This window comes from Centropristis striata, chromosome 7, assembly GCF_030273125.1.
Source record: "Centropristis striata isolate RG_2023a ecotype Rhode Island chromosome 7, C.striata_1.0, whole genome shotgun sequence".
Taxonomy (NCBI): Eukaryota; Metazoa; Chordata; class Actinopteri; order Perciformes; family Serranidae; genus Centropristis; species Centropristis striata.
The window spans coordinates 34,663,649-34,676,981 of record NC_081523.1 but is presented as its reverse complement, the minus strand read 5'-3'; the positions used below and the strand labels follow the sequence as shown (position 1 = coordinate 34,676,981).

General features: G+C 40.8%; 1 protein-coding gene across 1 annotated transcript; it reads left to right on the top strand.

Moving 5' to 3' along the window:
• Positions 1 to 797: 797 nt before the first annotated feature.
• ercc6l (excision repair cross-complementation group 6-like) lies at positions 798 to 8,591 on the top strand. The gene is made up of 4 exons (XM_059336266.1): positions 798 to 961; positions 2,651 to 2,695; positions 4,160 to 5,894; positions 6,360 to 8,591. Exons 1-4 carry the CDS (start codon positions 906 to 908, stop codon positions 8,358 to 8,360), a joined length of 3,837 nt encoding a protein of 1,278 aa, XP_059192249.1. The 5' UTR covers positions 798 to 905; the 3' UTR covers positions 8,361 to 8,591.
• Positions 8,592 to 13,333: the final 4,742 nt, after the last annotated feature.

Below are 13,333 nucleotides of genomic sequence, written 5' to 3'. Positions count from 1 at the left end.
TGGTTTATATCAAATTATTGTCTCAGTTATTATCACATCTAACCAGAAGATCCCATTGGGAATTATTCAAGTTTTTGTTTTTTTTTTTAAACTAATTTCTTGTAATTTGTTGTTTTCTTTAGTTGTGCTGTTACTGGGTTTTAATTTAGAGAAATGCCATATTATTTGTGTGTATGTATATAGTTCAATCTGCAGATAACATTCAGTCTAATATCATTAACAAGTTAAATTCTCTTCATATTTAGAAATAGCCTAAATCAAATTATAATTAATTTCAGTTTAGTATTTTTTAAATAGTATTTAATATAAAATATTCAGGTGTGACTTCAAATGCAGCTGATTAGTATTTTGATAAATGTGTTTCATATTCTGCAGTATGCATAATTAATTTATTATTATTCAATAAATAATTTTAAAAAAGGATAATAAACAAATCAATCAATAAATGCTTGTGATGGGGAATTTCTCTGTTTCGCTCTACTTTTGTATAATGAGCCGTTTTTGTAGAGCAAAGTCAAGGAACTTTCCAGAGCTGAAATTTGGGGAAAATCCCATAAAACACGAAACCCTAAAGTGTAGTGGAGGAAAATGTGACCGTTTAATTCGGAGATCATGTTTTCTTTTCTTGGCTGGCTAGACGCTGCTCATTGGCTGTGATCTGCTGTTAATCCCGCCTATTATTCTTGTCCGTTTTCTGATTGGACAACTGCATTGTAGCGTCACTACAGCGTCCTCTCTGATTCGCTGGGTGAATATGGCGGGGGGGGAAGCATCAGCTTCAAACACAACATTATAAAGTTATGTTCGGCTCTTCCCGCAGTTAGCTGTCTGTCTGTCTGTCTGTCTGCCTCGTATTGAACCACCAAACAAACCGGTCACTCACCTTTGTGAGCCAACACAGAAGGATGGATGTCTCTGACCATAATGGCGAGGTTACCAAGATTTCAGAGAAACTGGAAAAGTAAGTAAGGCTAAGGTTAACGGGTGGCTAACAGTTAGCACCAATGCTAACGCCCGGCTGGTTAACATTACAGGAAGTCTAGCCACGGTTATGCTAATGGTAGCTTGTGTTTGGATTTCTTTTTCTAGTCAGAAAAAACCGCACTGACTTTGAAAAACTATACGTCATATACAGTGATGCAAGAAGTACTTATAACCACTACTTAAATAATAATAACAATAATAGTAACGGTATTTGTATAGCACCTTTCATTCATAAAGTACAGCTCAAGGTGCGTCACAGTGTGGCATTAAAAATAACATCAAAAATAAAATAGAAATGAACACGCAACATAATAACATTAATAATGATACAATTGAGTGTCAGAAAATAGAAGTAGTAAACATGGACGTAGAAAAAAATCAAAACAAACATTAAGATAAGATCAAACTCTATCTGCATTGGGGAAATTTAGTAGTTTAGTAGTCTATCAAGATTACGGAAGCGCATTGCATTCACTGGATAAAAAAATAGACACCTTATCTCATAATTACGAGATCTTTTCTCGTAATTATGAGATCCTGACTCTCGGTTTGAAGAGGTTAACCATACCTTGCATTTGGGCAATGTTTTCTGATCTTTTCTCATAATTACGAGATCAGGATCTGGTAATTACGAGAAAAGATCTCGTAATTATGAGATAAGGTGTCTATTTTTTTTTATCCAGTGAATGCAATGCGCTTCCGTACAAGATACAGACACATAGATATAAACACAGAATGAAGAATAGAAAAATAACACATTTGTTTTCCTGAAAGTACAGATATTTTGCGCATTGGAGAAAATATATTTAAGCATGTTAAATAGGTTGTTGCATGAACATCAATGAATAAATATATTTAAATATATGCAGGGATATACACAGTGTAGTATAAGTGATATATGACATACATAATATAGAAAAAATACAGAAGGTCTAATGTGGTCGGATGTAAACGGAGATGGTGTTAGCAGAATGCTCCCTTAAAAAAGTCTAAATAGTCATAGAAATATTACAGTAAATACTGCTCTATAAAGTTTATTTAATTAAAAGTATAACAGTATTATCAGTAAAATGCACTTAAAGTATTAAAAGTTAAAGTACATTTTTTGTTGTGCTACTATAAAATATAATAACAATTGTTTTTTATAACTAATTTTTATGTTTAAGAGCATTGTAGTGTTGGAATTCATCAATAAAGATACTTTGTGTGCTATACTTTAATTTAAATGCGGTGTTTCAAGGTTTTAAAAGAGCTTGAATTTTGAATAAAAGGCTCAAAATTTAGGCTTGATAGACGGAAAGTCTACTAACATGAAACATTGTTGTGTATTAATTATTTTTGCTGTCATGCAGCATCATTTTGGTTGTTTATAGATCAGTTATAACTTAGACAATGTGAAGAAGAAGTGAAATAATCAGCATGCTGTATATTCTGTGTTGACTGTTAATAAATACACCGTGTACCACAGCTGGAAAGTGCTGGAAAAGCTAGCAAATGCACCTTGAACATGCTTGAATTTAACTTTGAAAAAGTTGTATGAACCCTGAGTGTTTCCCTCTGAAATGTAGTGGAGTAGAAGTAGAAAAGGCCTTGAATGGAAATACTAAAAGTAAAGTGTGTCAGTGGATACTTGACTAAATGTTTGTCCCCCTGACTGTCTCTACAGGTCTCTGTCCATGGACACAGAAGACAAGATGGAAGTCTATCAGAGGTAATTTAAATAATTCACTTTTATCTGTAAATTAAAGCTCATCATCGGAGCATCACAGTGTACCACTCATGTTCCAACATTTACAGTTACAGTTAATTTATTCTCATGATTACAACCTTCTATAAAACTTTGTCACCTTTTAACACAATCAATGTTTTCACTGCTGTTTTTTAACTTCGTTTTATTATGTCATTTTCTTTCTGCGTGTTCTGTCCTTTATGTTTATTACAACAACACGTGACCATAATAAAAGTTAGCGGTGGGGAAGAAATCGATACAGCATAGTATCGGGATATTTTGTGTGGCGATATTGTATTGATTCATGATCGGCAAGTATTTATATTAAGCGTTCCAACGGCCATTAGTATTTTCACCAGATACTGGTATCATATGAAACTAGAAGTTCTAAGGAATCTATAGGCACCATGTGAGTCAGGATATCTGTGTCGTTAAGCTTTAAGTTTGTGAAAGTTTGATAAAATGCTGCAGTTGTTGTTGTCCATACATGTTTGATATCAGTTCAGTTCTGTTTGACTGAATACTGAAAAATCGTATCATGACACTAATATCGGGATAAAATCATATCGATGGCCGATACGCTGATTCACAGCTCTAATAGAAAGTACTGACTTCTTGTATGACATATGGACATGAGCTGTGGTGTTTCCTACAGGTTTGTTTCTCTAATAATGTCAGCAACATGGCGTTTGACAGCAGTTGTTACCGACTATTCTAGCACAAATACAGTGTTGACGTACCGGTGAGATGTCGGGAAGCTGTGATGGTATAAAATAACAATTTATTAAGAACCAAACCAAATCCTGGTGTCGTCCTGTCACGATAACTCTTTTGTTAGACGATTTATATTCCCAGTCCCAGAAATAATTGCAATTAACAATATTATTGTAATCTTAAAACCTATTCATCTCGCTGATATAATGATAATATCAGGATTATAATGCAACAAACTTTTAATTCTTAAAGATATTCACACACAAATGTGAAGAAAACTATTCAAATATCCACAAAAAATTCAAGAATTATGCTGAGGCGCTTCACCCAGGCCTTATAATAGATAACTTAAGATATTCCCTTATTGATACTCATCAGGGAAATTTGGGTGTTGCAGCAGCGCAAGTACAGAGTGAACAGGTTAGGATAAGATAATAAATAAAAATAGAATAGAATAAAGACAGAACTTTAAGACATCACCAAACAACAAAGACACTACATGAGTAGAATAAACTGTGTGTGTATATATCGATATAGATTTATATATTATACACACATCAATAGTCATTAAAACCTGCTGTTTGTCAAACATCATGTTGGATGGAGTATTGGCAACATTGTTAAGTAAACACAACGGGAGATATCCAGGTCAGATGTCATACCATATGTCTATATGGTGATTATTGTGCCAGCCCTAGTTATCCTGTTAATAATCACTGATGTCTTTTTCAGATTATCTCAGGAGGGTAAAGATGCTGCCAGGCAAGGGGACATGAACAAGGCTCTAAAGTGCTTCAAAAAAGCGTACAAGATCCACCAGAGTGAAAAGCTGCAGAACCGGATTAGGAAGATTGAAGATCTTCTTGCTCAGAGTGACTCCGAGGAGGAAGACGAGGAGTTTGTGGACGTGAACGGCAGCGGTTTAACGCTTTTCAAAGAGTTGCATGACAATCTTTACGACTACCAGAGGAATGGAGTTGCCTTTATGTACAGTCTGTACAGAGACGGCCTTAAAGGAGGGATCCTGGCAGACGACATGGGCCTTGGTAAGACCATCCAGGTGATCTCGTTCCTCTCCGGTATGTACGACAACGAGCTGGCCAAGCACACGCTGCTCATCATGCCCACCTCGCTCATCACAAACTGGACCAAGGAGTTCGCCAAGTGGACCCCCGGCATGAGGGTCAAGGAGTTTCACGGTGTGGGCAAAGAGAGGACCAGGAATTTGGAGAAAGTTCAGAGGAGAAATGGCGTCGTTATTACCACGTACAACATGCTCCTAAACAACTGGCAGCAGCTGTCGTCATACTGTGGCAAAGAGTTCACATGGGACTACGTGATCCTGGATGAGGCACACAAGATAAAAAACCCGTCCGCAAAAACAGCCAAAAGCGCCTCCGCCATTCCCTCAAAGAACCGACTTCTCCTCACAGGAACTCCGGTGCAGAACAACCTGAAAGAACTGTGGGCTCTGTTTGACTTTGCCTGTCAGGGCACTCTGCTCGGCACGGCAAAAACATTCAAGTCAGAGTACGAGAACCCCATCACCCGGGCCAGAGAGAAGGACGCTACTCCGGGAGAGAAGGCCCTCGGGTTTCGGATGTCTGAGAACCTCATGGCCATCATCAAACCGTACTTCCTACGCAGGACCAAAGCAGAGGTGCAGAAGAACAAAACGAAGGAAGATGAACGTTCAGACAACAAAGACGACCAAGTCCCAAATCTTCCTGAAGACTCTGGAGCCGTCATGCCCAAGCTGACAAGAAAGAACGACCTGATTGTGTGGACTTACCTGAGCTCCATTCAGGAGGACATTTACCGACAGTTCCTGTCCCTGGACCACATCAAGGAGCTGCTTATGACCACCAGATCCCCTCTCGCTGAACTGAACATCCTGAAAAAGCTGTGCGACCACCCCAGACTGCTCTCTGCTGCAGCCATAGCCAAGTTAGGCCTGGAGGAGAGTGCGGCTGACGGTGAGCAGAACGCTGAGGAGTCGGACACGGGAAACATCGCAAACGTTCCAGACAGCACCTTAATCTCCGAGTCCGGGAAACTCGTCTTCCTGTTTGCGCTTCTTGAGAGGCTCAGAGAGGAAGGCCACCGCACGCTTGTCTTCGCTCATTACAGGAAAGTGCTCGACATCATCGAACGCATCCTAGGCAACAGAGGCTTCAAAGTCATGAGACTGGACGGCACCATTACAAACATTGCAGAGAGAGAGCGGCGCATCACTCTGTTCCAGAAGGATAAGAGTTATTCCGTCTTCCTCCTGACCACCCAGGTTGGTGGAGTCGGCATCACTCTCACGGCAGCAAACAGAGTCGTGATCTACGATCCCAGCTGGAACCCGGCGACAGACGCCCAGGCCGTGGACAGAGCGTACCGCATCGGACAGACTCAGAATGTTGTCATCTACAGACTGATCACCTGCGGCACGGTTGAGGAGAAGATCTACAGACGGCAGGTTTGTGAGGGAAAAAATTAATCCAGTTTCCAGCCTCTCCTGTCCTGTCCTCTCCCCTCTGCTCTGTGTAAACAGATTTTCAGTGAATATTTGTCACGTGACCGTTGGTCTCAGCAGAATCAATCATGTCTTCTCAGTGTCTCTGAGGAGCAGAATTTCAGTAAGCAGAAATAATCTGTTTTTAACAGGATCTGGTTAGTGCAAACACTTTATTTTAAATGACACATGTAGAATAAAGAGATTCTGACACAAGTATCAACATTTTAACACAACTTTTTGTCACTTCTGTAACCGATGATCCATTCAAGGACTGTCGGAAAGTTCAACTTTCGACAATAATGTCTGTTTTTACGGTTTCTTTCTACGATGAACTGAATTTTCTGTGAAGTTTTAAATAAAACATTTGTTTCAGTTCAGAGGGTTAAGAAATGATTAACTCAATCTAAATGTTTCCTTTTCCCACAGGTGTTCAAAGACTCCCTCATCCGACAGAACACCGGGGACAAGAAGAACCCGTTTCGGTACTTCAGCAGGCAGGACCTGAAGGAGCTCTTCACTCTGGAGGACGCGCAGTCCTCGTCCACACAGATCCAGCTCCAGGCTCTGCATTCCAGACATCGACGGACAGACCCTGAACTGGACGAGCACATCGCCCAGCTGCACGCCATGGAGATGTTCGGGATCTCTGACCACGACTTGATGTTCTCTCTCGACGTCAACAACGACGAGGCGCCGGAGGACCAAGAGGCGCACAACTACATCACAGGCCGGGTGCAGAAGGCCCAGGAGCTGATGAAGGCCGAGTCAGAGTTACAGCTGCAGCTGGCAGAGAGCATGGCGTCCAGCACAGAACCGGCCTGGCTCAGACAACCGGCCGGCAGCAGCAGAGAGCGGTCGCATGAGAAAAGACCAAGAAGTCCGAGACCAAGTCCTTCCTATCCACAATCTGACTTCAACGGGTCGCCAGTCGTGGTCGAGTCAGACCAGTCCAGTTCTGACAAGGAGGTCGGACAACACAATCTCAGTGACCGAGTTATTGATCTGACTGCAGATGAGAGCATGTCAGAAGGAAAACCTGTTGGAGAAGTGAGCCATGAAGAGAACCTGGAGTCTCCAAAACAGCCGTCCACCAAGCAGGAGAGAGAAAGTTTCTTGGAAGTGGCAGATGCCTCGTCGCCGGACGTGATGGAGGAGTCTCTGGTGATGGAGGAGTCTCTGGTGATGGAGGAGTCTCTGGTGATGGAGGAGGCCGGTGATGCTGCAGTCGCTGATGATGCAGATGTCTCTCTGCAAGAACTAAAGGACCTGTCTGCGCTGTCTGCTGGCAGCCTGGAGTACGCTACAGCAGTTGATGATGATAAACTGCTTAACGGATCTTTACACTCAAAACACAACTCCAAGATGGACTTGGAGCCTCCACGTGTCACACCCCTGCAGAACAAAAGACTTTCTGTCTTGCAAGCCTCTAATTCCAGCTTCAGAGCGAACACGTCACCCAGAGCCAGCCCCGGGCTCGAGTCCTTCGAAGGGAACTTCAAACTGCAGCTGGAGGACAGCGACATGTTGTTGGAGCATGATGCCCTGGAGGATCAGGAGACTGAGGAGGAGGAGCAGCAGCTGCTGTCTGTGCTGCAGCTGGAGGGCAGCTTTGATGTCAACAAATCACTTTCTGAGAAGCAACTTAAAGACGCACTTGGCCAAAGCCTCAGCGTCGTCCACGCCGCCGAGACAGATGAGTCCGTGAACGACTCCTTCGTGGTTACCAAGAGGAAGAGAGCACAGGTGGTTTATGACAGTGAGGAAGACGAAGAAGAAGATGAAGACCACAGGAGTCAACTCAACAACTCCCTCCCTGTTCGCGGAGCTTCTACGCCCAAATCATCTGGCCCCACCCCTCACCGGTCAAGAAAGAGCATCGGAGGAAACACCTCCGTGGCCTCGCGTCAGTCCCTCCTCCTGTCCCTGATCGAAGACCAGGACACGTCTGATGATGACGACGATGATGATGATAATGATGATGATAATGGCGACATGTCCGGGAGGCGTTCTGATGAGGCTGAAGAGGATGACATCATTGATTCAAATCAAGATGAGCTGCAGCTGGAGGAGACTGTGGGAGAGACACTAATGACGGAGGAGGAGGAGGAGGAGGAGGAGGAGGAGGAGGAGGAACAGGAAGTGAGCAGTAACATGGATGAGTCAAACAGCGAGCCGGAGCTGGCCTCCTCAGAGCAGATGGATCAGTGCACGGTTGATAAAGGAGTCAAAGTGAATGGGATGAAGGAGCAGCAGGAGGAGGAGGAGGAGAGCTTCGACTCCCTGGTCAGCCGGGGGAAGGAGAGGCGCAGCAGAGGGGAGCTGGACGGCGCTCTGACCTTCTTCCTGAGAGCCATCGACATGAAACCTGGAGATAATGAAATCCAGCTCCTGGTCATCCAGCTGTACCGGGAGCTGAGTCAGAGGTAACCCGGCAGCTTCACAAGCTGCAGGACCATCAGGACCAGACAGATCCAGTGTCCCCCGACACCAAACAGCTGAAAAGAATAATTTCCAGTTTTTTTATTTGTCCATTAGGACAAAACTGTAACAGTTGTCCTCATCTGTTGATGTAAAAGATATTTTCTGTGTAACCCGCTCTGGGTGATTATATTGTCAGTCTGACTGAGAAATTAAAATGAAATGTTGAAATTGTTACAATGTCACGTTTGTGTTCAGAAAAACCTAAAGAACATTTCTATGAAGGTGAAAAATTACATAAGTAGAAATAAGTAGATAAATGTAGAAATAGATAGAATAAAGTGTAGAAATAAAAAATAAATGTTTAATAATTAAATACATGTGGAAATAAAGTGTTAAATGTAAAAATAAGTATATAAAAATGTAGAAATGAATAAGTAAATATAGAAATACCAAAAATAAATAATAAAGTGAATGCAAAAATATCAGTTACATTTTCCCCCCATTTATTTATATATTTTTATTTCTATTTATTGAAGAAATGAGAAATCTCAGTTGTGGGCACAAAAGGGAAAAGGTTCAGTGCTGGTGCGATTTTAAATGTGTTTTATCATTTTGGATTTAAAGTATCCTGTTAATATTTTTCTTCAAATCAAGCAAGTAACTTTTTTCATGCTGCACTATAGATGATTAAACTCAAGTGATTAAGTCATTCTATTTGAGGAGCTGCTGCAGTGAAATTGTTTTGGGTGAAAAATGAATAAAAACAAGTTGCAAATTTTTTAGTCTAACAGATCTATACAGAGCTGTAAACCCTCCTTCAAGACAATATAGTTTTTATTCATACAGACACAATACCTATTTAAGGATAGATCATTTACTGGCTTCTTTACTTTATTTTACTTTAATACTTTATTTTTGGATAGGGACAGTGCACATTAATGAACATCGAAAAACATCTTTGTAAATATGCCGGATTATAGCAAGGCTGCTAGTTTGCATCCGTAGTCCCTAAAAAAATCAAAATAAATACAAATATAAAAGACAGCAAGTACATAGGTAAGATACACATAGAGGAGACAACACAACACATAGCAGACCCAGACAGGATATAACTATGCAATAAAAAGTAATGTTCAAGTAGTCTCAAGTTCAGTTAGTGGTCACACTTTTGATGTGATTTGAGCCTTTGTTTTAGATTTCCTTTAAAAGAAGAGTGAGGGGGACATTCCCTTATTGTGGAGGGAAGACTGTTCCAAATGCTAACACCTCCCAGAGTCCTTTTCTTTATATATTAATTCAGCGGAGCTAGACCATGGAGACTCTTGTATACAAAACAGGCAAATCTAAAAGTTTTAAAATTATGGAAACTTTTAAAAATATGCTTTTTAAGGGTCTTGCAGATATGGAAGGAGAAGGGTTTTTATCCAGAGTCTTTAGGGCTTTTTTATAAAGAGATTCTGCGACTTTATACACTGAAATTAATTCAGCTATGATTTATCGTAACTCTTTATCCGACCATTGTGTTATCACAGCACAGCTCACACTTGCCAAGACTCCAACTAAGGCCACAAGATGGCGCTTTAACACTTAAAAACGATGATTATTGTGACCATTTCAGAAATAATTGTAAAACATTTATCACAGAGAATGCTAACTCAGTAGAATACCCTCGAGTCTTATGGGGCGCAATTAAAGGGTTTGTGAGAAACAACTATTTCCTTCGCATCTTATCTCAATCGAACATGACTGGGCAAAATTATTTCATTTGAAAATGAACTACAAAGGCTTGAACAGGCTCAGCAGGGGGATGGCTCAATAAGGACAATAAAAAAGAAAATCGACACAGTCAGAATGAGATTGAACAACATTTTGAGATTACGAGCTGAATTTCAAATTCATCGGACTAGAAGGAGCTATTATTTTAATGGCTTGAGGCCAAGCCACCTGCTCTCTCTCAGTCTGCAAAAATGTGAAAAATATTATAACATTGCAGCTATCAGCTCAAACCAAAACTTGTTGACTGCTCCCAAAGAAATTAATACTGTTCTCCCAAAAATGTATGCAGAGCTATACAAATCTGAAATTCCATTAGATAAAACTAAATGTGAAACCTTTTTACAAGATTTAGAGCTTCCCACGCTTGATCAAGAAGATGCATGGTGCCTGGGGGAGCCAACCACTCTGACTGAGTTGAGAGGTGCTGTAGCTGGTATGAAAACAGGCAAGTCTCCGGGATGGGATGGGATACCCTCAGAGTTTTATCTCACCCTTTGGGAAGAGTTGGGACAATACTTTTGATTCATAAAGCTGTTGAAGTTGATTCCTTTTTCAGTGAAATGAATGCCGCCTTGATAGCTGTACTGCCCAAACCCAATAAAGAAACCACAAAATGTGGAAACTATCGACCATTGTCTATCCTCAATGCAGAAATAAAAATCTTTGCCCGTATACTAACCTCCCGAATAGAACCCCACATAGCCACATTAATCAACAGTGACCAGTCAGGCTTTGTGAAATCAAGACTTGCTTCTGACAATGTACGGCGTCTGCTTCATGTAATTCATGCTGCCAGGGATATTCCCTCTCCATGTGCAATATTGAGCCTTGACGCAGAAAAAGGCTTTGATAGGCTAGAATGGGAATACTTGTGGATGGTTCTACAGCGCTTTAAATTGGGTTCAACTTTTATTAAGTCAACTAAACTACTATACAATAACCCGTCTGCAATGATTAACACAAATGGCATCATATCAAGTAAGTTCATGTTATTACGCTCCTGCTGACAAGGATGCCCGTTAAGAACCTTTCTTTTTATTTTGTCATTAGAGAAATTTGTAAACCAAATATTTCCCCCATCACTTTTAACAACACCACACACTCCATATCGCTATATGCTGATGACATATTATTATATTTCGATAGAGCAACTTTATCATTACCGCATATGCCGCCTGGTCCCTTTTTTTTCTTCTTTTTTTTTTTATATTAAAAAAATAATATATATATATTATTATTAGTATTATTAGTATTATTTATTTATTTTTAATGTACCTTTGCTGCTGTACTTGTTTTTCTTTAAAAGCAATAAAAAAGTTGTTCACAAAAAATATTTAATAAAGTCCATCATTATTAATATAATTATTGTTATTATTTCACCTGCTGTGGTCGTAAAATTCCTGGAATAACATTATTTATTTATTTATTAATTAATTTTTATCCCACGATTTTGTAACCCATTTTTATTTATCACCTAGTTTGTCCTATTTCATGATCCTGGGCGCTACCTCGTCCCTGTCGGTCTGGGGAGAGCCCTGAACTGGCCACATGAGCGTGGGAGGATCACGTTATTCCCACCGGTTCCTCTCCCTCCCATCAGGCGCCCCTACCGACCAGAGGGAGGCTCTATAGCGACCAGGATCAATCAGTAAACACTGATTTATCACTTCTGTTGTCTGTCTTCTCTCACCAGGTGGTTGTGATCTCTGTGAGAGTGAGTGATCATAAAGGTGGATGTGATGAGACACAAAGTCTAGTCCCCCGTCCTCCCTGTGAGTCCCTCTGGATCTGAGTACCATCTGAGTCTCTGGACTGCTCTGCTGCTGCTCTGTCCTCCTACAGCGTCTCTGCAGACACACTGAGACTCCTCCACCTCCCTCTGTTGTTTTATTCTTTCATGCAATCTGAACCTCTGCAGATTAGTTCTGTTTATGACAACATGACTGTACATCAACATGCACATGGAAATAGACATTTCTGCTTGTTTTCTGATGCAGTGCCACCCTGTGGAGTGACGGGGTGTTGCAGTTAATTTCCACAGATTTCTAAATGAAAGAAGTTGATCTTACCTTAAGTTATTACTATCACCATCAGCTGCTTCTCATGTTATAACAGATACCAGATGTTTGCTTGTAACAAACAGATCGTGTTTAATGTTCTCGTCCTGTTACTGAACACTGCTGACTTTATGTTTGCTGGAGTTTTAAGACTGTTGTTTATTTGTTTGCCATTGAAAAGCAGATTCTGATATATCCTGGTACAGTGGTAAAGTCCTCTACTCACAAACAGCTTTCTTTGAGATGCTGCAGTTGGATGTTTGAGCTTTACTGCGCAGTTTGACACCAGGAGGCTGTTTTAAAGTGTGAAAATACTCTAAGTACAGCATACAGTTGAACTAATATTTAATTTTTAAGGTGTCAAATACACTTAGCTTCTTCAAATGGAAGGAAAAAGATACTGACTGTGGACTAATACCTCACATAACCACACTTCCAAAGATATCCCTTAACCCTTAACATTTTTGTCTCCAATGCAGAACTTCATTAATATTTCATTGAATTTTACGCCTTTGATGAAATGAACTGAGGGGGGTTCAACCCTCTTTGTGCCAAACTCCATTTTTCTGTGCATTTATGAATTTAAAAAGAAGATACTTTCGATTGTGTTTTTGTAAGTTGATTTTGTGGTCACTCTCTGATGTGAATAAAGGTTTAATTGTTTAAGTGAACTGTCTGCAGTGATGGATGGACGGAGGGAGGGAGGGAGGGCCATGCATGTGATGAGCAGTGTGTTCTGGAAAAGCCGCAGCCGCAGTCACATGATACGGGACTCACCCTGCTTTTCACTGACACAGAAAAAAAATTCACACACACACACACACACACACACACACACACACACACACACACACACACACACACAGAAGACTGTGCTGCTTGTATAAGAACTGAATAAATGAGGGCAGAATGAATACAGTACACCCCCATCACACACACACACACACACACACACACACACACACTTTGGTTGCTATGGTCCCCTGTCTTGACAGCCCTGCACACTGCATTAAAATCTAGGTCGCCGGATGTGACGCCACTGCCCTGCCTCCCGGCCCAGCTGTAATCGGTTGTAATCTTTTAAATCCGCCTTTACGGTCTCTTAACGAGAGATAAAAAGATGATTCTGCAAAAATCCTAACTGAT

Bases quoted from the DNA above. Each gene is read 5' to 3' on its own strand.
- ercc6l (XM_059336266.1), top strand. From the start codon at position 906: ATGGATGTCTCTGACCATAATGGCGAGGTTACCAAGATTTCAGAGAAA. The intron at 962-2,650 runs GTAAGTAAGGCT...CTGTCTCTACAG, and splicing joins ATTTCAGAGAAACTGGAAAA to GTCTCTGTCCATGGACACAG. The intron at 5,895-6,359 runs GTTTGTGAGGGA...CTTTTCCCACAG, and splicing joins AGAAGATCTACAGACGGCAG to GTGTTCAAAGACTCCCTCAT.